This window comes from Cavia porcellus, unplaced genomic scaffold (genome assembly GCF_034190915.1).
Source record: "Cavia porcellus strain 051 isolate PalLab524CR breed Dunkin Hartley unplaced genomic scaffold, mCavPor4.1 scaffold_25, whole genome shotgun sequence".
In the NCBI taxonomy this organism is placed as follows: Eukaryota; Metazoa; Chordata; class Mammalia; order Rodentia; family Caviidae; genus Cavia; species Cavia porcellus.
Window position 1 is genome coordinate 37,830,843 of NW_026947508.1, and position 18,795 is coordinate 37,849,637.

The 18,795-nt window shown below is 45.7% G+C and overlaps 1 protein-coding gene and 1 non-coding gene across 4 annotated transcripts; one reads left to right on the forward strand and one right to left on the reverse strand.

Moving 5' to 3' along the window:
- Positions 1 to 8,603: 8,603 nt before the first annotated feature.
- Positions 8,604 to 8,767, reverse strand: LOC111754739 (U1 spliceosomal RNA). The gene has a single exon (XR_002789407.1). It is a non-coding gene; the product is annotated as a U1 spliceosomal RNA (small nuclear RNA).
- A 5,954-nt stretch (positions 8,768 to 14,721) lies between these two features.
- Positions 14,722 to 18,370, forward strand: CUNH1orf210 (chromosome unknown C1orf210 homolog). 3 transcript variants are annotated; one of them, XM_013144259.3, is made up of 3 exons: positions 14,722 to 14,925; positions 17,202 to 17,324; positions 17,469 to 18,370. In XM_013144259.3, exons 2-3 carry the CDS (start codon positions 17,288 to 17,290, stop codon positions 17,786 to 17,788), a joined length of 357 nt encoding a protein of 118 aa, XP_012999713.1. In that variant the 5' UTR covers positions 14,722 to 14,925; positions 17,202 to 17,287; the 3' UTR covers positions 17,789 to 18,370. The 3 variants fall into 3 exon arrangements, with proteins under 3 accessions (XP_012999713.1, XP_003462522.3, XP_063092410.1); XM_003462474.5 differs by having other exon boundaries at positions 14,916 to 15,018; XM_063236340.1 differs by lacking the exon at positions 14,722 to 14,925 and adding an exon at positions 16,528 to 16,678.
- Positions 18,371 to 18,795: the final 425 nt, after the last annotated feature.

The window sequence follows — 18,795 nt, forward strand, 5'->3', positions numbered from 1 at the left end:
CCAGAATAGCATATGCCCTGCAGCTATGGAATGCCACAGAGAAGGCATTCCAGGCAGCAGAGGGATGGGTGGTTAAAGTTGCACACCTGGCCTCACCCAATTCTGCCTTGAGAAAATGGTCCAGAAGGGAAGGGCTGGGATCTGGTACCAGTTTAGGTGACCTAGAAATCTAAGTCTTCCCTCTGGGGCTGGAACATCTTCCAGAGTCTGTTGTGAGTAAAAGATCTGTAGATCTACCAGGCCCAACTTCATTTTCCTGGGGAAGCGGGGTCCCTGCAGTTGATCTACCTGATTAGGCCCCCCTTCTGAAGGTCCCTAAAAAGTCTCAGGAGAGGCTTTGACTCCTGGAGACACATTAAAAAAGACTGATGAAGACCTTCCCACCCTATGCATATTCTCCTTCCTACTTGTGAGGCTGGAAAGAGCTTTCTCTAGACTCAGGGTAAGAGTGGGAGTGGATGAGTGATCAATGCCTTAGACTTAGCTCATCTTGGCCCAGAGTCACTAAACTTCAGATGAGAAAAAAGCTGGAAAATGTGGGGACCACTTATGTGGTAGGATGGTAGGCAAAATACACTCATGTGGAACTTGCCTTTGATTCCAGAAAACCTGATGTCTCAGTGTCATTTTGCAAATGTATAGAGAACACAGGGGCAGAGCTTGTTCTTCTTGAAGATGATGCAGATACTGACACAAGTGTTTTGTCTGAATGGAGAAGTCTGAGACACTGTGACACTGACACATGCAAGACCCCGGGCCTACCTGTCAAGCCTCCTTTTAGCTGGGAAACAAAACCTATCAGTAATGACCCATAGATAAGGAAAAGGCAGATGTTGCAGTCTGTACACAAGAATCCCTATTACAAGGCAGTGTTTTATATACATAAAAGTACTTTTTACATGTGTTTATGTTACAAGGAATTTTAATAGCATCAGTTTACAAACAGCATATGCCAAATGAAAAAATCATTACTCAAACAAATGTTGAGTAGGTTGTGTGTACATCTGCTGTTACAATAGGAACACAATGCATTGACTCCTTCTTAGTCACTGGAAAATTATAGGCTGAAGCAAATATTAATTCAAATATGTAATTCTACATCTAGTAATGCTAGCCCTGTGACCCAAAGAAGTGAAACTGATGATAGAACTAAACTAAAGGTAATTTATATTAAAAATAATAAAAAGCAAAAATAGGTGCTTGACATAGCCACTTTCCTCAAAACAGTAGAAATTCCACATGAGGGTATGTGGGCATAAGCAGATGCCAGAGGCCCAGGGCAGCCAGGCTTCTCGGTGGAACATGATAGCTGAGGTTGAAGTAAAGCCTATATTCAATTTTAGTTTCCAAATGCTAATTTTAATGACCTTTATTTACAAGTTGTACAATATTTAAGTAGCACATAGTTGGACTTAAAGAAAAGTCAATTAAATTACATATCATTTCCCCATTCCAGCGAAAAAAGGACTTCTGGGTTTGAAACAGTCCAAGATTCATCCAGGCATCCTCATGCTCTACAGTGAGCTACGGAGCTGAGTAGATCAGTGTTTGCCTGATGGCATTGACTGTTCTGAGTAGTCTGAGAACTGTTGGGTGCTTTCCATAGCTACGGGGTGGTTAGGGTCAGACTAACAGAAACAAGATGGGGACAGAGCTGCCGCTTCATAGGAGTCCATTCAGGTGTGCATGCCAAATCCCGTGACATGATCATAAGAAGGGCAGATGCCAGGCGCTGGAGTACACTGCGTACACTGCATAAGAAGAAGAGATTGTTTCATGGCACAAACCTGAAGACATGAAGCTTTGAGGCATTTGAGGTTTTACCTGGTGATCCAGGCTAGCAAGGATATGAAACTAGAAGAGAGAGATATGGGCCTGAACTTTAAAATACTTCTCTTGGAGAAGAATTTCTCCTCTTGGATTCAGTTATGGGAAGAGTAAGAAATACCTGCTTTAAGGCTAATGCTGGGAAAGGTGGGGAAAACACTTTAATAAAAGATGTCAAATAACACTGACCCCGTTGTGGTCCCCCTGTGCATCCTGATAGGTAACTTCTTCCACATACCAGTTCTTGTAGGGATTCTTTAACCTGGTCTGTATAATTCTGCTGATCACGTATTTAGATGTAGTAACAAGGTCAAATTGTAAAAGTCTCTGGATGCTTATTTTAAGCCTGTGGCTTTGTTTCTGTGACAACTTTCAGACTAGTATAAGACCATGGGTCATATTTTGAGTAGTAGTAATCTAGTGGGATAACAGACAGTGGATTGGGATGACAGACAGCTGAAATCACAGTTACGTCCTGATTTGTTTTTGGAGAGATCAAGCATTTCTGGGTTGTGACAGTCTATAGTGTGGCAGAAAGCTAGGCAGTGAAGATCACAGGAGACAAAGAAATCTAGTGTTGGGGCTGGGGATTTAGCTCAGCGGCATAAGCGCCTGCCTTGCAAGCAGGCGGTCGTGAGTTCGATCCCCGGTACCGATAAAAATGAAAAAGACAAAAAAAAAAAAAAAAAAAAAAAAAAAACCCAGAAATCTAGTGTTTGGGAGGGTCATCTATAAGGATATGGTGCTTTTTTTCCCCCTCTCTGCTATTTACAGCATATCTTTACCTAGACACAAGCATAGAAGGAATATAGTAGGGAACTCTACTGGACATTTCCAACACAGGTCTTTTTGACTTGGGCACACTGTTTGTGACAACGCATCAACATTCTTTAACTATCTTAAGATGGAATTCTGTCTTTCCAACAGAGCGATTTCCAACTTTCTTGGGACCGTGAGGGAAAAGATAGGCCTCTTCTAAAATGATGGGAGTGTATTAGGGTGATGGTGCTGGCCTCTTTTGTCAGTGTGTGACCAACGTATGTTCTACTGGACTTCTGATCACTCAGAAGGCCCCAGACCTTGGGACATCTGTGCACTTGCTTACTTGGGGCCGGGACTGTTTTTCTGCATGTGGGATCACCCGCTCCCTCATACAGCCCCACTCCCACCCCCTTCCATCTGACTTTACTACTGTCCTTCCTCAGTGACCGGAGGCTGGGGAGAGGGTGGAGGAATGGGAAACTGCCATTGTGCCGGGGAGTAAGCAGAGGGGTGAGCGACGGTGGTGGTGCTGGGGAAAATATCCCTTTCCCTCCCCCAGGTTCAAATCAAGGGGTTGCTTCACATTTCACTCTGATGCTTGTGTGGAAGTCAGGAATGAGACTGATGGTGCCTAACCCAGCTTAATTAGTTTCTGGGCAGTGGGACAATGAGAGTTAAGCAATGACTGTTACTGCATCTGGCCACCACCCACAGTTCATCTCGTCCTCCTGAGCTCAAAGGCACAATGCTTTTTTAAAAGATTAAATGATTTTATTTTCAGATTTGTAGAAAAATTGGAAAGATAACACGGAGGATTCACATATACCCAGCACCCGGGTTCCCCTAGAGTTAACACCTTACATTTGTGTGATATATTTGCTATAATTAATGAAACAATATTTAGACACTATTGTTGAATTTTTTTTAGATTTCCTCAGTTTCTCCCCATGGCTCTTTTTTGTTCCAAGATTCCATCTGTGGTACATTATATATAGTTTTGTCACATCTCCTTAGCTCCCTTTGGCAGTGAATTTCTTAGAATTTTCTTGCTTTGATGACCTTGACAATTTTAAGGAGTTCTGATCAATTGTTTTCCCTGGTATTAGGGACTGAACTCAGCTCTGAGCTACAGTCCTAGAATATTTTATTTTATTTTTTATTTATTTTATTTTCTAGACAAAGTCTCAGCAAGTTGGTCAGTTACCCAGGCACAGCTTGTACTTGTGATCCTCCTGCTTCAGTCTCCCAAAGTGCTGAGATTAGAAGCATGTGCCTCCGTGCTTGGTTTGGTGAAATATTTCTTTTATAGGATGTTTCTCTACTGGAAATTTCCTGATTTCTTTTGTGATAATTTTACCTAGGGCTATAAGTTTTTGGGAGGAAGATCACAGAAGTAACATTATATTTGCATTACATCGTATCAAAGGCATGTTATATAAACACAACCTATCACTGATTTTAACTTTAATCCCCTGGCTGAGGTGGTATTTGTCAGGGTTCTCCACTGTGAAGTTATTATTTCCCCCCTCCCTTTCCAAACTGTACTTTGGGGAGGTTATACTTAAGGAATGGAATTTATAACCCTGTCCCTTGAAGGTGGAACATCTACGTAAATTACTCGGAATTTTTCTGAAAATCAGATTTATCTGTTTTCACCCACTTCTGTTTATACCACTACGGACTCATGGACATTTATTTTATACTTTGGATTGTAATCCAACAGTAATAAATCAGATGTTGTGGCACATGTCTATAGTCCCAGCACTTACGAGGCTGAGGTGGGAGGATCACCAAAAGTCTGAGGCTAGGCTGGGCCAATAATGAGTTCAAGGCCAATCTGAACTACCTAGTGAGACAAACAAACTAACAAACAAAAAGTATTTTAATAGCAATTTTGTTTTGTTTTGTTTTGTTTGAGACATGGTCTTACTATGTAGCCCAGTTGTCTTAACTGTGTAGCTCAGGCTGGCCTCAGACTGTAGTAACCCTCCTTCCTCAACTTCCCAAGTGCATGGATTACAGGTGTCCTCCACTATGCCTGACTAGATTTACTTTTTTATAAACCTTTCATACTCCTAACTTTTCATCTTTCATAATCTTTCTACATTTATCTATTGGATTTTATGTGGATGTCATTTTTTTAAATTGTTACATGTTTGCAGTACATAAGGGTTACATTCATTGTGGAAGCTGGTACAAGTATGTGACATTTAATTCCTCTTTTATTTCCTTCCTGCCTTTCGCTCCCTCTCCCTGCATCTGTTAGATCCCTTTAGACAGGTGATAGCGCCAAAAATTGTATACATCGGGAAAAGAAAAACTTGTACAAATATTTTAACACTAAATTTCTTGAGACATCATGAGATTCATACAAGTTACCTTTGGCCTCTACAGTTACAAGAGCTGCTCAGAGTGGAGACTTCCAGGTATTTATTAGCACAGACAACTACTGATTTGTAGATACATTTTTTTGCCTTTCTCTCTCTTCTTGCAGAAACTGGGATCTTTTTAGGTAAGATTGTTATAGAAATTACGCACACACACAAAAAAATGCTGGTGAAAATTTGGTCTGGCTCAAGAGACTATGGGAGAAGAAAATGGCTCTCTCCAAGTTGCCCGACCCACCCATGGAGCTTGAGGGGTCTGGGAATGTGGCTCCACGGTAGAGTATCTGCTTAATATGATGGGAGGCCCTGAGTTTGATCTCCAGCACCACCAAAACATAACAAAACTGACATCATTGTGATTTGAGTTAGTGTCCAATTAGTCTTTTTCTAAATATAAGAGATTCTTCCCAAGAAAACCTGTCCACGCAATTATTTTTCAAAATAAACATAGTGAGAGCCCTGTCTTTGGATTTAGGTGATTATGCATAAACTATTTAATGTCAGTATGTGAAATTGAATGCTGCTTTGTTCTGCTCAGTGTTTTTAAAGGAAACAAGTAGTTCCAATATGCCTTTTTTCCCACCCGAGTTACATTCCTATATTCTCTGAAAGTATGTCCTTGTGTCTTGGACCCTAAAATATTTTGTAAAGCATTTCAGATATTTCTTTGTTATGTGAAGTCCCAAATGCTTGTGACTTTTATATTCCCTCAGGGCCTTAACTCTCTGTTTGTCATAACTGTTTTGAAGAATTTCGTGTTGTCCAGATATGAAATTTACTTTCAGTTAAAATAAACAGCACATTAACACAATTCCTCAGTTCTGTCTTTGCCTAAAATAAACATTAGCAACAATTCACTTATCATGTTTATCTGCAAAGAAAAGGGAAAAAATCTTTCTGTGAAAGTAATTTTTAAAAGCATTTTCTTAAATCAGTAGTAACAATGGTACTTTCACTTAACTTTGGCAGCCATTGAAGACATGCTGTCCACTTGAAAACAGTTTTTGCTTTTTTTTTCTTCCAGGAAATAACTGTGCAGGGAGAGGAAGTTTGTCAGCAAATGCTTTTGGAACATCAGGTTGAGGCTGTGTCCTGAAATTAGCAAGTGAGTGTGTGTGTGTTATCTTGGGCTGAGAAGATGAGCCAGGTGTTTGTGACAAGCTGTGATGAGCACTGCAGATTACTTGGAATTCATTGTATTCTTTCCTTGTTGGAAAAAGAAAGCTTCTAAAAACAAGCCTTTATTTAAAGGAAGCCCTAGTTAATTCAGCAAGGCTTTGAATGAAGTCTCTTTTGTACAAACTGCCTGACAAAGGCCAGTGATCTCCGAAGAGTCTCCTGAGGCCAGAAGCTGACATCAGCACCCCACCCAGTGTTTGGACAGTTTGCAGCTCAGTTACTTAAAGCCTGACTAACTTTTATGGACTTCGGTCAGAATGAAATTTACCCAGTCTTGCCAGGCATGGTGACACATGACTGTTAATGCCAGTGCTCAGGAGGCTGAGGCAGGGGATTGCCACAAGTTTGAGCCAGTCTGGGTTGCATTGTGAGTTCAAGGCCAGCTTGAACTACACAGCAAGACCTTGTATTAAATGAAACAAAACAAAACCAACAGAATAACAATGCCCCCAAAGTAAAAAAGAAACAAAATAGCAAGAATATGCCAGAGAATTATGCTAGGAACACAAATCTCAACTACAGTGGTTAACAGCTATTAAGCATTTATAGGTATCATGAAAAGATGATAGCTACATTTCACAGACTCAGCTTTTTGAGATAGATTTTGTTATTACTGTGCCCATTTTACAGATGAGGAAGCTGATGGGTGCTTCCTTAGGTTAAACTTTGACCCCTGATGGTTCAGTTGTAGCCAGAGAGCTTAATTATGCACTGACTGCTAGAATGTATTATCTAGATAGGAAGCAGATAAAGTGTCTGCTGGCACACGCAGGAAGGCTGCTACCTTCCATGCATGGAATGCCCCAAAATGAGTTAAGAAAAACAGTTCTTAGGTACTCAGGAAGCATTAGAGATTTTATTTTGGAAGAAACAACGAGTCCGGCTCTGTGTTGTTATGATGAGATGGAGCTCTTTAAAGGTCAAAGGGCAGAGCAAGACAGATTGGCAGACCCAAACTGTAAGGGCATCTTGCCTTTAAGTTGCGCCAGGCCACTCTGGCATTCTGGAACCAATAGCGGGTACAATAGCACACATGGCATAAATGACTCATTGTCCTTTCTCTCAAACAACAGCAACCCTATTTAGCATACAAAGCACATTTTATGAGGGAACATTGTCTCCATAGTTACAGCCACACCTTCCTTGAAGGATCTGCACATGGGCATTGCTTTCTGGTCTTTCAATTTACTTTAAAAGTTAGTTTGAGGACCAGCGATAGTAACAAAAAGTCCATTAGTGCTTCTGACCACTGTGGCCTGAGAAGGATAAAGAAAGGTGCGAAGCTATTGGTACCATTTTGTTAACTCTTTTCACTGAAGGCATGGAGGGTCCTTACTTCATGATCCAGAATGTCGGATCTGATGTGGTAACACTAGGAGGTGCTTTTACTGGAGTTTCAGGGGGGTGTGGTTGAAGAGATAAGACGCTTGGGAAATTTATGCTCAGTGTTCCATGAAATATCAGAGCCCTATAGCGGCTGTGGGCCTTGAGAAATTGAGAGAATCCCACAAGCTATGTATGATGGCCCTCTGCACTGGCAACAAAAGGATTAAAACACCAGATTTCCAGTGAAAGACAGCCTGCTCTCGGTACGTCAATAAGAGAGCAACAAACCTTTCAATACAAGGCCCATTTGATTCTCTTAATGAGTCCTGACCCACCTTCTGTAAAAAGATATGTATAGACTTATCATTATCTTCTTATCTAAAGCTAAAGGCCTTCTGTGAAGCAAAGGAAATGGTCTTGTCAAAACCACAATTGTAAACAATATAATTTTAAGCACAATAAAAGTGTTCCAAGAAGACCTATGAGGTGCTAAATGATCTAGGAAGACATTTAGATTGTCACACTTGTTATTGAGACTCTTTCCATAAGCTCAAACCATCATAAAAATCCCAACCTCTACTTTGCCTGCCAGATACACATTCCTCTCTTGGAAACCTGCCCAATGCAGCACACCCCGCCCCACCCATGCAGCATATCCTGATTGAAATAAACTGCCATTTTTCTTTTTCTTTTTTTTTGTCTTTTTCATTTTTATTGGTACCGGGGATCGAACTCATGACTGCCTGCTTGCAAGGCAGGTGCTTATGCCGCTGAGCTAAATCCCCAGCCCCCATAAACTGCCATTTTTCTACATTCCTTTTTTTTTTCCTACATTCTTTGTCTTTTAGTTAAACTTTGTTATTGTTGTCGTTTGCTTTTCAGTACCAGGAATCAAACTCAGGACCTTGTGCTTGCCAGTCGGGGGCTTATGCTACTGAGCTGTATCCCTAGCCCAGCTGGTAAACTTTTCACCATTTGTTACTTGGTCTCTGTCACTGGGCCTCTGTTCAGGCTCTTTGCCATCTTGCATGGCACTGTGGTGGTGCACATTGTCCTGATCTCAGGTCTCCTGTGAGGCTCCCCTGAGGAAAGACCCTTCGAATTTCTTTCATGACTTATTTTTTTAGGAGAGCACAAACGCAGTCCCCCACTACTATAAATTATGCAGTCAAGTTTCCCACATTTGGGGAATCCCAGGGGTCAGCACATCCGCAGTGCAATGGATGAGCTGTGCCCTGGGAAAACCACCTTTGTGATCATGGTGTCTCCCTTGCCTTGGTGACTTCTTAATGACTAAACTGGAGGACTTACTTTCACCAAACTTCAAGCCCAGTCCTCAGCGGGACTTCAAGGACACTCTGAATGCTGAAGCATGTCTAGGAGGTTAGCAATGGGGAAAGGCCAGCCTCCTGGGAAATGAAGGTTGAAAGAAGGAGAACGAGCCCCATTGTCTCCAAAGGATGCTTCTAGATCTCAAAGAGGGGCTGACTCCATTCTGGGAGTCTGGAAGTGACTGGAAGCGTGGGAATATGTGGTACCTTCTTCTCGAGGCTTGCAAAGAGGTGGCATCTGGTTATACTAGAACAGATGTTCTCACACTCAGAGTGGGTCCCTATCACCAGTTCTTAATCTGGGAGCAATCCCCCTGGAATTCTAACTATGTATTCATTCAACAAGTTTTTAGTGCCAGCGCTTTGAACACATTCCTGACTGAGCGTACACATGCATTTTACTGCTCTCATCAGGTTCTCAAATAGACTCTGCAACTACCCTAAGACAAAGACTTCAGGTTACAAGTCCTGCCTGCTGCAGAGATGGAACAAGGAGCTGGTGTGGTGGGGTGCAGGGCTCCTCATGCTTTTGCTTGTTCTGCATCCATTCCCTGTTTGGGTAACAGAACCCCAACTTCCTTTAGGATATATAAACACATATTTGAAGGGAAGTGGGGCTGGGGATATAGCTCAGTGGCAAAGGACCTGCCTGGTAAGCACAAGGTCCTGAATTTGATAGTTACACACACACACACACACACACACACACACACACACAAAGGAAGTGATTGCTAGCTGTCACTCCAAATAACACAAGGAACCAGACATCTTGATGAGAAATTATACTTATTGGTGTGGAAAAACAGCTGTAGGTAGGTAACTTTAGGTAACTGAAAATGTGCTGGGCTTAAGAGTCAGAAGCCTGGGGTTGAACTGTAGCTCTGTTCTTTATTAATAGAGCTTTTAGAATGTTATCCTTCGACCTCTAATTCAGAAGGCTAACCACATCCTGCAGATAAGAGAAGCACCTCCAGCACCATGCCACGCCATGGTTCATAGCCTAGAATTTTCCTTATCAAGCATTTCATTCCCTGGGTAACCAGGGGGTAATCCACAGGTCACCATCTGTCCACAGCCTCCTATCTTTCCATTTATCTACTCCAGCACACCAGCAATGCTCCTAAAATCCCTGGATTTTTTTTTTTTTTTTTTGTCTTTTTGAGACAGGGTCTCTCTATGCAGTTCAGGCTGGCCTTGAGCTCACTTTGTAGCCCAGGCTGGTCTCGAACTTGCAATGATCCTCCTGCCTCAGCCTCCTGAGCGCTGGGATTACAGGCATGCACCACCGCGCCTGGCTACTCCCTGGATCCTTTCTGTGTTCCCCACCTTCTCCAGGCCCACTTTACGCTTTACCTGACTGCATCCTATGGGGTATCATCCTGACTGCTCCTTTGCCTAAAGTTTGGCTCCCTTGGCCCTCTTTCATTTTATCATATTTGCCTGGCAAATCCTCAATCCTGGTGATTGAGGGTGACACCAAAATGAACCCTCTCTTCATTTCCTCCCCAACTGTACTTACAGTGGCTGGAAAACAAAAGTACTGAGTCACTCTAAATGGCCATATCCCTTTTTCCCCAAGGGAGACTGGATGCTGCTCTGCAAGCCGGCTACACACTGGGCCCGCCTTTCCCCCAGGGTCTGAGTTGATAAATTCACACCTTCTCTTCTTGCCTTCAATCTCAGCACCCCCTTCCCATTTTTCTCTTAGGCGAGGATAGTGCTTCTTATCTGTCAGGAAAAACAGAAACCATCAGAAGAAAATGTCCTGTGACTCCTACCACAGACCTAATATACTTGACTTGTGCAGGCCACCTTTCTTTTGTGACTCACAGGGACTCTGCTGTTCCTGTCCAAGGCCAGCCCCATGCACCTGACCCCACCCTATGCTTCCTCAAGGACTTCACCCTTGTGTCTTTTCTTTCTTCCTTCTGCATCATCAAGTTCCTGTCTCTTGGATTTTTCCGATCGGCTGGTCTAACAGCTCGTAGCCTTAAAAAAAAAGAGCCTGTCTCAATCTACCACCCTTCTCTAGTGTTACCCATGGCTCTGCTCCTTTGATAGTGGATTCACCTGGAGGCGGGGTCTCCACTTCCTCTGCCTGCATACTCATGCACTCTTTCAATCAAGCATTTGTCCCCTGCACACCAGGGAAAGGGTTCGTCAAGGTTGCCACTGACTTTCGTCTTGGCATTTTCTAAGATTGTCTGTTACTGCACACCCCATTTGACTTGTCTGCAGCACTCCTGATAGCCAACTGAGTCCTTGCCCTTGAAAACTTTCTTCTCTGGTCAAGACACCAATCCTATACCTCTGCCTTTTACCATACTGGCCACTCCTCTTCTTCCTTTGCTGCTTCTCATCTTCCCTTTGACCTCTACTCCTGGCATATTCCAGAGCTCCTCTCTCTTTTCTCCTCCTTGGGAATCTTATCCATATGCCTGGTTTCAGACATCTACATTTTGTCCGTTCTCTGATGTGTGGTTGAGAACCTGCAGCATCCAGGCATCATCTGTCTGCTTAGTGTGCTATTCACATGTCTCACAGACATCCAATATGTCTAAAACGGAGGTCCTTATTTCCCTTCCTATCCTAGATCTCTGAAGTCTTCTCACTGTAGTAAATGACAGATTCAATCTTCCAGTTGCGCAGGTCAAATTTCTTTCTTTCCTTTTCTGGCAACCTGCACCCAACTGGCACATCTTGTTGGCTTCACCTTTAACATGTATTTGTAACTTAAACATTTCTCTCCACCTTTATGTGACTTCCCTGAGGCTTCACCTCCTCTTCCTTGGATCTTGCAAATCTCCTAACTGGCTTTCCTAACTCTTCTGGTCAAACCAGCAGTGAATGAGTTCTCACGGGAGCAGGGAACTGACACATCCCTGATTATGTTAGTTATTCTCCCATTGCTGAGACCTAAGATCTATTCCCACAACTGTAAGGAGAAATGGATTTTAAATTCATAGTTTGGGGTGGTTTCAGTCCATAGTTGGCTGTCTCCAAGGCAGGGTGGCCTGGAAGAGGGACATGGCAGAGGACAAACAACTCATGGCTTGGCAGCATGAAGCAGAGAGAGACTGGGAGTAGAGAGATTTCCAGGCCATGCCCCACAGTGACTCACCTCCTCCCAATCAGGCTTCACCTCCCAGCATCATATTTAGCCATAAATCCCTCAGTGGATTAATCCACTGGTGAGCATCACGCCCCATGACCTAATCACCTCCCAAAAGCAACTTGTACAGAGCCTGTCTCCTGGCTGCTAGAGTTGTCAGGGAAGGTTGTTAAGGTTGTTCATTGCATCAGAGCTCCTGCTGGAGAGCTAGAGGGGGTTGATATTAACCTATTCTTTTTCTCCATTCCCCCCAGGGGATTCTGCAGGCTGCCTTTTGCAATATGCACTCTGTGGGTTGGCTATGGCTCTGTTGTGGGTATTCAGTAAATTCTTCGAATAAAGGGCTGACTGATGGATGTGTCGACCCTTGTTTGTTTTTTTCTATGGGAGTTCATGCTAATTACCATAAAAGATAAGAAGTATGAAATATAAATGACCTTTATTTTAGGAATGCGGCATCTCCCCCCCCCCCGGGGTCCACGATCTCTCTGTGGGACACATGGAGTGAAGGCATACATGTAGCTTAAGTTTGGGGTGGAGCCTGAGGGGGGCTTTAGGGATGCACAGGTAGCCCATTGGCACTAGTTTGGCGCCAGGGACAAATTCCTAGGGGTGGGGAAGATAGGGCTCCTTGGTTCTGCCTGAGTCAGGCTTTACCGGCTACAGTGTCCTATCTGGACCAAAATCCTTTCAATTACCTCCTCACAGCCTTCTTTTCTTCATCTGTTAAGGATAAAATGAACTTCTCTCCCCTAGTGTGGTTATGAGGCTCAAATGAAATAGTTCATTAAGAAGCTGGCACAAATATGATTACATTTATATGAAATATCTACAACAGCCAAATCTATGGAGACTGACAGCCGCTAAGGGTTGTTGGAGGTTGGGGTGGGTGGGGGGCCTTGCTAATTGGATAAGTGATTTCCATTGAGAGGGAGGAAAGTGCTTTAGAGCTAGAGTAATGTCTGCACACTGTTACAAACATTTAGTGATATGTTAAATGTTTCTAAATTACATGTTTGAGAACGGCTTAGGTCATGTTATATGAATACCTCCATTAATGAAACCCACAGTGTTTGACATTTCCGGTTGAATCTTTCGATTTCCTTGTCTCCAAAGTACAGTGAACCTGTGTCTTCCTTGGAGCTTCCTTGCCCTATCTAGAATATCACTTTCCTTACATTATTTAGAAATAGTACTTATTGTTGCCATTTATGATACTGAGGATATGAAAACAAGACAGATGAAAAATCTATGTTCAGAGTTCCTAGGCTTCTGCAGAAACTAAAAAGAAAGTCACAGTACCGCGTGGTCAGGGCCACAGAGGATGAGAGCTGAAATTGGCCTGCAAGGAGAGAAGGCAATGGAGGAGAGAAGGGTGCATCGCTCACACTAGGGAGTGGTGGGGAAAGCTGATCTAGATGAAGAGGCCTGGAGATCTGGGGCCTGGACATGTGTGGGAAGGCATTGGAGGTGCAGGTTGAGGGAAGCAGGGGTCCTGGGAACAGGGCAAACAAAGCCTGGGAGCACAGTGTATTCTATGAATAGTAAAGAGCTAGAGCTATTGTGATGCTGGAGCCCTCTGCAAAACTGGGAAGGCAAGGCACCAGATGAGGGGAGAGGTAGGACGTGGCTACTGTCGGTGAGTTAGGACTCCACCCTGCCATTGCAGGCCCTGTGGGACTGGCCTTCCCTCTCCAGCGCTTGGCTCAGGGAACAAAGCTCAGGGAACTGAGACACCTCCAGAAAAGACCAGTTAATAGACCAGTTATAGATACAATGCTGTCCAAAAAGGGTTTGTCTTGGGACAAGCTGCTGTAAGCAAACTCACACCTCCTACACCCGGCCTCAGCTAGGACAAGTAGCACCTGGAAAAATGTCCGAAATGTCCGCGGGATGTAAAACACCAGAGTATTTACTTTTACAGTGAGGATTAGAGAAGACAGGCCCGGATTGCACCCAGATTGGCTAGAGATAAGAAGGGAGGAAGTCTGCACAGAGAAGCAAGCATTGTCTCTGGATTACCTGGGGCTGCAAACAGTATGCTGTGGTGCTCAGTTTCAGTAACACATTTTAGAAGGTAAAAAACAAACAAACAAACAAACAAACCCCTTCTGGTGGGCCTATAGCTTGTTACTGGTAAACTTCCCCCATCTCTTTTCCCTTCTGCCCACTTTTGTAATTAAATGGAGACCATCTCGGAGTTTTTCCTTAGCACCCTCTTTGCAACCCACCTCTACAGCCCTTGCTCCAGCTGTGCCCCATGGCTCCCAGTGACCATGGTTTAACTCTAGGGACCCTTTTTCCCTTCCCTGAGATTAAATTTACTAAGTAGCTGTCCTGCCTCAGGCACTGTGCTGGTTCCTGAAAACCCAGAGGCTCCCGAAGATCTCCCAGTGAATGGGGGAGGCAGCCCAGGGAGAAATCAGTACAAGATAGAAACTGCCTTACAGAAGTGCTGCAGGCTTCGAACTGGCAGGGAGGAAGCAGGCCAAGGAAGAAGAGCAAGGCCAAAGGGAATCAGAGAGCACGATGGGTGGCGTGTGGAGTCCGGAGCATGGCTGGTGGGGTTGTAGGCGCTTTGAGATCCACTTGAAGGGCTGACCTTCTATCTGGACACACACACTTGTTTGCAGGGAATTTCGGTGCATCACTGGTCCCTCTGACAGTCTGGGAAGGATGCCCCCTCTCCTCCCCGAGGGCTCAGCCCACCGCCCGCTTCACTGATTCACCGGTACGCAGGTCTCCAAGCTTTAACTCTGGACTTTGCACAGTCACCGGAAATTCATTTGTTTACCAGGGCCTCTAGCCCAACCAGCTGCCCGCTGAGGTCTGCCCCTTCTAGGGCGCCCTCTGGACCCCTCTCTGGCTCCCAGCTGCGCGGGTTCCCCCACCCTTTGAGGTGGTGTGGAGGGGCCACAGAAGCCGCCCTCGTGGGAGGTGCTGTCAGCAGCCCCGTCCTGCCGGCTCTCCCCTCCGCTTCCGCCCCGCCCAGCCTCCCCAGGTGAGTCCTGCGGCGGACCTGGCCCGCCCACCTGTTCAGGTTCTGCAGAGCCAGCCGGAAGCCACCTCCACCGGCTGTGCACAGTTCCTGAAGGTGGGAGCAAAGTGGGGAGACCTTGGGGGTGCGATAGAGGACACCCAGGCTCTCCACGGATCTCCAGGAGGGCCTGGGAGCCGCAGAGAAACTCGAGAGCTGGGTGGGGCTGTGTTTGTGTGCCCTGAAAGTGTGGGGCCGCGTCGTGTGTGGGGGGTGGACAGGCCAGTGTGGGCTGTGAGGTCAGAGGCCTTTCCAAGAAGTGTATATGTGCCCTTGGGAGACTGTGTGTGTCTGTTTTTGGGACGAATCAGAAACTAGGCAGGGAGGAAAGGAATAGTAAAATATTAGCAAAGTCAAATTGAATTCAGTTCATTTTTAAAGGACTTAGTGTCCAGGGAAAAGTCCACGGTAGGCAGTTACGGGAATACCTGAGAATGAATGAAAAAACCGTGTGCCTGTCCCTTCTGCACCCTTCCCCGCAGTTCCGAGTTCACTCCCCATCGCCCTGTTCAGCCCGCTAACCTGGGCTGAGCCCTTGAAGCTGCTCCCCCTGCCCTAGGAGACCACCAATCAGCCCAGCCCTCGCCCTCAGGGCGCTGCCTTTCTGGTAGTGGTTCGTTCTGCCTGGTTGTGCAGGATGGGGCCTGTGGTCACTCAAGGAGATCCTAGGGCTATCCCAAGGGGAGAATGGTCTGATTTGGTCCTCAGGGATGGAGACTCCAGCGGTGAGAGTGTGGCTGGAGCCATAGGGCAGGGGAGTTGGGAAAGGTTGCAGTTTTGGAAAACTTGTGAAAAGGAAGCCGAGATGGGCCTGAGGGCCACCTGTGGACTTTCCAGGCCTGGAAGGAGGAGCGGGGAACTGACCTACACATAAGGGTGGCATGAGGAGGTTTTCTGTTTTTTGTTTTCAGTATTGTATTAAGGATTGAACCAGGCCCTTCGTACTGAGTGAAGCCCAGTGTAGTCCCAGCCCTTTTTATTTTGAGAAAAGGTCTTGTTAATCACTAAATTGCCCAGGTTTCCTGTCTCAGCCTCCTAGAGTGTTGGGATTATAGACATGCACCACCAAGCCCAATTTCTGGAAGGATTTTTTAAGTAGGTGATAGGATCTACGGTGGCTCTGGGAAGCGGACTAAGGTTAGGAGAGATCACTTTGGGTGCCAGGTGAAGGTGGCAGACAGCAGACACAGTGGTTGCAGAGGAGGGGAGCATCATTTGAGATGCTTTGAGGAAGAAGGGGTAGGGCTTGATGGCAGGTTGGATGTGAGGACTGAGGGCATCATTTAGGAATCTGTGGTAAGTGACAGCACTTCCTGTACTAGGTGCTTCGCTAGGTACCTCCTAGCCTGGCTGTTCTGCTTTGGCACTTCTCTGGTTCAGCAGCTTCACCTGTGGATACTGCCCAGCCCCAGCTGGCAGAACCCTCCTCCAGTTCTCCGGGTAGTAATGCGGCAGGTTCAGGTGTGCCTTCCCACAGCCGCTGACTCAGGGGCTCCTCTTCCAGGGTGCCCAGCCCTAGGTGATTCTCATCCAGGCCACTTCCTAATTTAGGTGGGCCTGGTGGGGGTAGTCCCAGGTGTCCACCTCCCTCTGAGGCAGAGTGTGGCCCTGCTGTGGGGAGAGGAGAGTGGAAAGCTGAGGCAGTGGTTCCTAACTCAGAAGCAGAGGGGTGGAGCTGCCTTGGCTGTTTGGGGCCCCACCCTGGGAGGTGGGAGAGGTGGGAAATTTACATCGTCCTCCTGTGTAGTCTGCTCTGTGGCTGAGTAGCTCCAATCAGCTCCAGATAACTGCCGTTGTCCAACCTTTGGGAATTAGGCTCTGCCTCGGCCTTGTTCCTGGTCCTCACAACTTCCCCTCTCCAGCAATGTAGCTAAGTGTATTCTAGTGTCAGACAAGAGTTCTGGATTCAAATACTGAGGCTTTGCTGGAGTCAGTTCACCTTTCTGAACCTCAGTACCCTCATCTATAAAGTAGGGATAATGTTTCTGCCTACACAGTGGGATTTTGTGAGCACATTGCCTGGTGACTTGAGTCGTAAAGTGTGCTCATCAAGTTCTAAAATTGATTTGTTTTAGCAGCTTCAAGAGGGAAATCCTGCAACTGCCCCCTACAAATAAACGCACACCTCAACTTGTTTCCCTTATGTGGATGGGTGCCCCAGCACTCTGCCGAGGCTGTGCATGTGACCTGGAATGCATACCTTCTTCCTATCCCTGACCATCCATGTTTCTATTTTCCAGGACTTATGCCCTGGGTCTGCCTGGCCTCTGGGGGTTTTCCTGGAGCCTGGGCTTTTTCTGGCAAACCTTGAGATCGAGGCTCATTGATGTCATCAGACGCCTTCATGAGTGAGGCAAACCACAGTGAGTTGGGGGAGTGGTGGCTAAGGAAAGAGGTGGGCTCCCCTCAGCTGCTAGAATTGGGGGAATTTTTCTGCTCACAGTCTCTTCAGTCCCCACAGGAAACCTAGCTGGGGCCCAAGGATGATGCTGTCCCTTTTTCCACAGCCTATACGGGGCCTTCAGAGCTCCCCACAACATCAGCTGTGGCCCCTGGACCAGGCACTGGAGGCCGGGCATGGCCTGTGCTGGTAGGAGTTGTGCTGGGGGCTGTGGTCCTCTCTGTCATCATCGCACTTGCTGCCAAATGTCACCTCTGCCGCCAATACCGTGCCAGCTTCCAGCACCACCAGCTGTCCAGTACAGGGAGTGGGAACCACCCAGAGATAGGTGAAGAGGATGATGATGGCTTCATTGAGGACAATTACATTCAGCCTGGGGCTGGCGAACTGGAGACGGAGGGGAGCAGGGACCACTTCTCTCTCTGAGCCCTAATCTTTGGACACTCACCCTTGTCTCCTGACAGTATAAGGATGCAGGATGCTATACTTGAGCCTCAAACCTCAGGGACAAAGATGGCTAGGGCATAAAGGTTGAGCAGGGTGGAGCAGTCCCCCATTACTGACACATGCCACCAAAATGAGCATGAGTCTTTCTCGACTCATAATGCCCAGTGGTTTCCTCCTGTTCCCAGGATTAACCTAACAATCACATGAACATGGAAGAAAAGCCCTCTGTGATCTTGTTGGCCTCCTAAGTTTCCTTTTTTTATTTTGTTTTTTGGCCTTGACTTGCTGTTTGTTTTCCCCTCCCTCACCATGTAGTTTGTGCTCCTCTTGTTTCCCGTACTGGGCTGTCTTGCCCATCACTCAGCTGCCCTCTGCCAGTGATGAAAGCTCCGCCAGCAGCCCCCATTGCCTGCTTACCTGCTGCTCTTTTATATGTGTCTAGATGACAGGGAGAAATCAGTGCCAAGTTCTTGAAATTACTTCTTATCAGTAAAGTTCATGATCTGGTTATATTATGTTTATCATAGAAATTAATAAATCTATTTTCATTTTGAATAAAAAGATCGTTCATTTGTATTTTTCCTAAACTGGAATTATTGCTTATGGTGGAAGACACTGCCCAGATTTCCCTCCTCCAGGGTACCTCCAAGCTTTCCTTCAGTCACACTCCGGGCTCCAAATTTTCCATGCCTGTGTTATTTTAATCATATGACAGTTGGCATCTGCCATCACCATGCCTCTCCCTGCAGTGAGACTGGGATCTCTGAGATGGCAGGAGGTGCCTTTCTCTGTGTTCTCATATCCTTGCACAAAGTGGGTGTAAGGTGAATACATGCAGTTAGCCCTCCATATCGATGGGCTCTGCATTCTTGAATCTGGCCAGCCATGGGTTAAAAATAGAAAATAAAATTCTAGGGAGATCCAAAAAGTAAAACCCCAATTTTCCATATACCAAGTACCATGCTGAATCCACATCAATGAAAGGC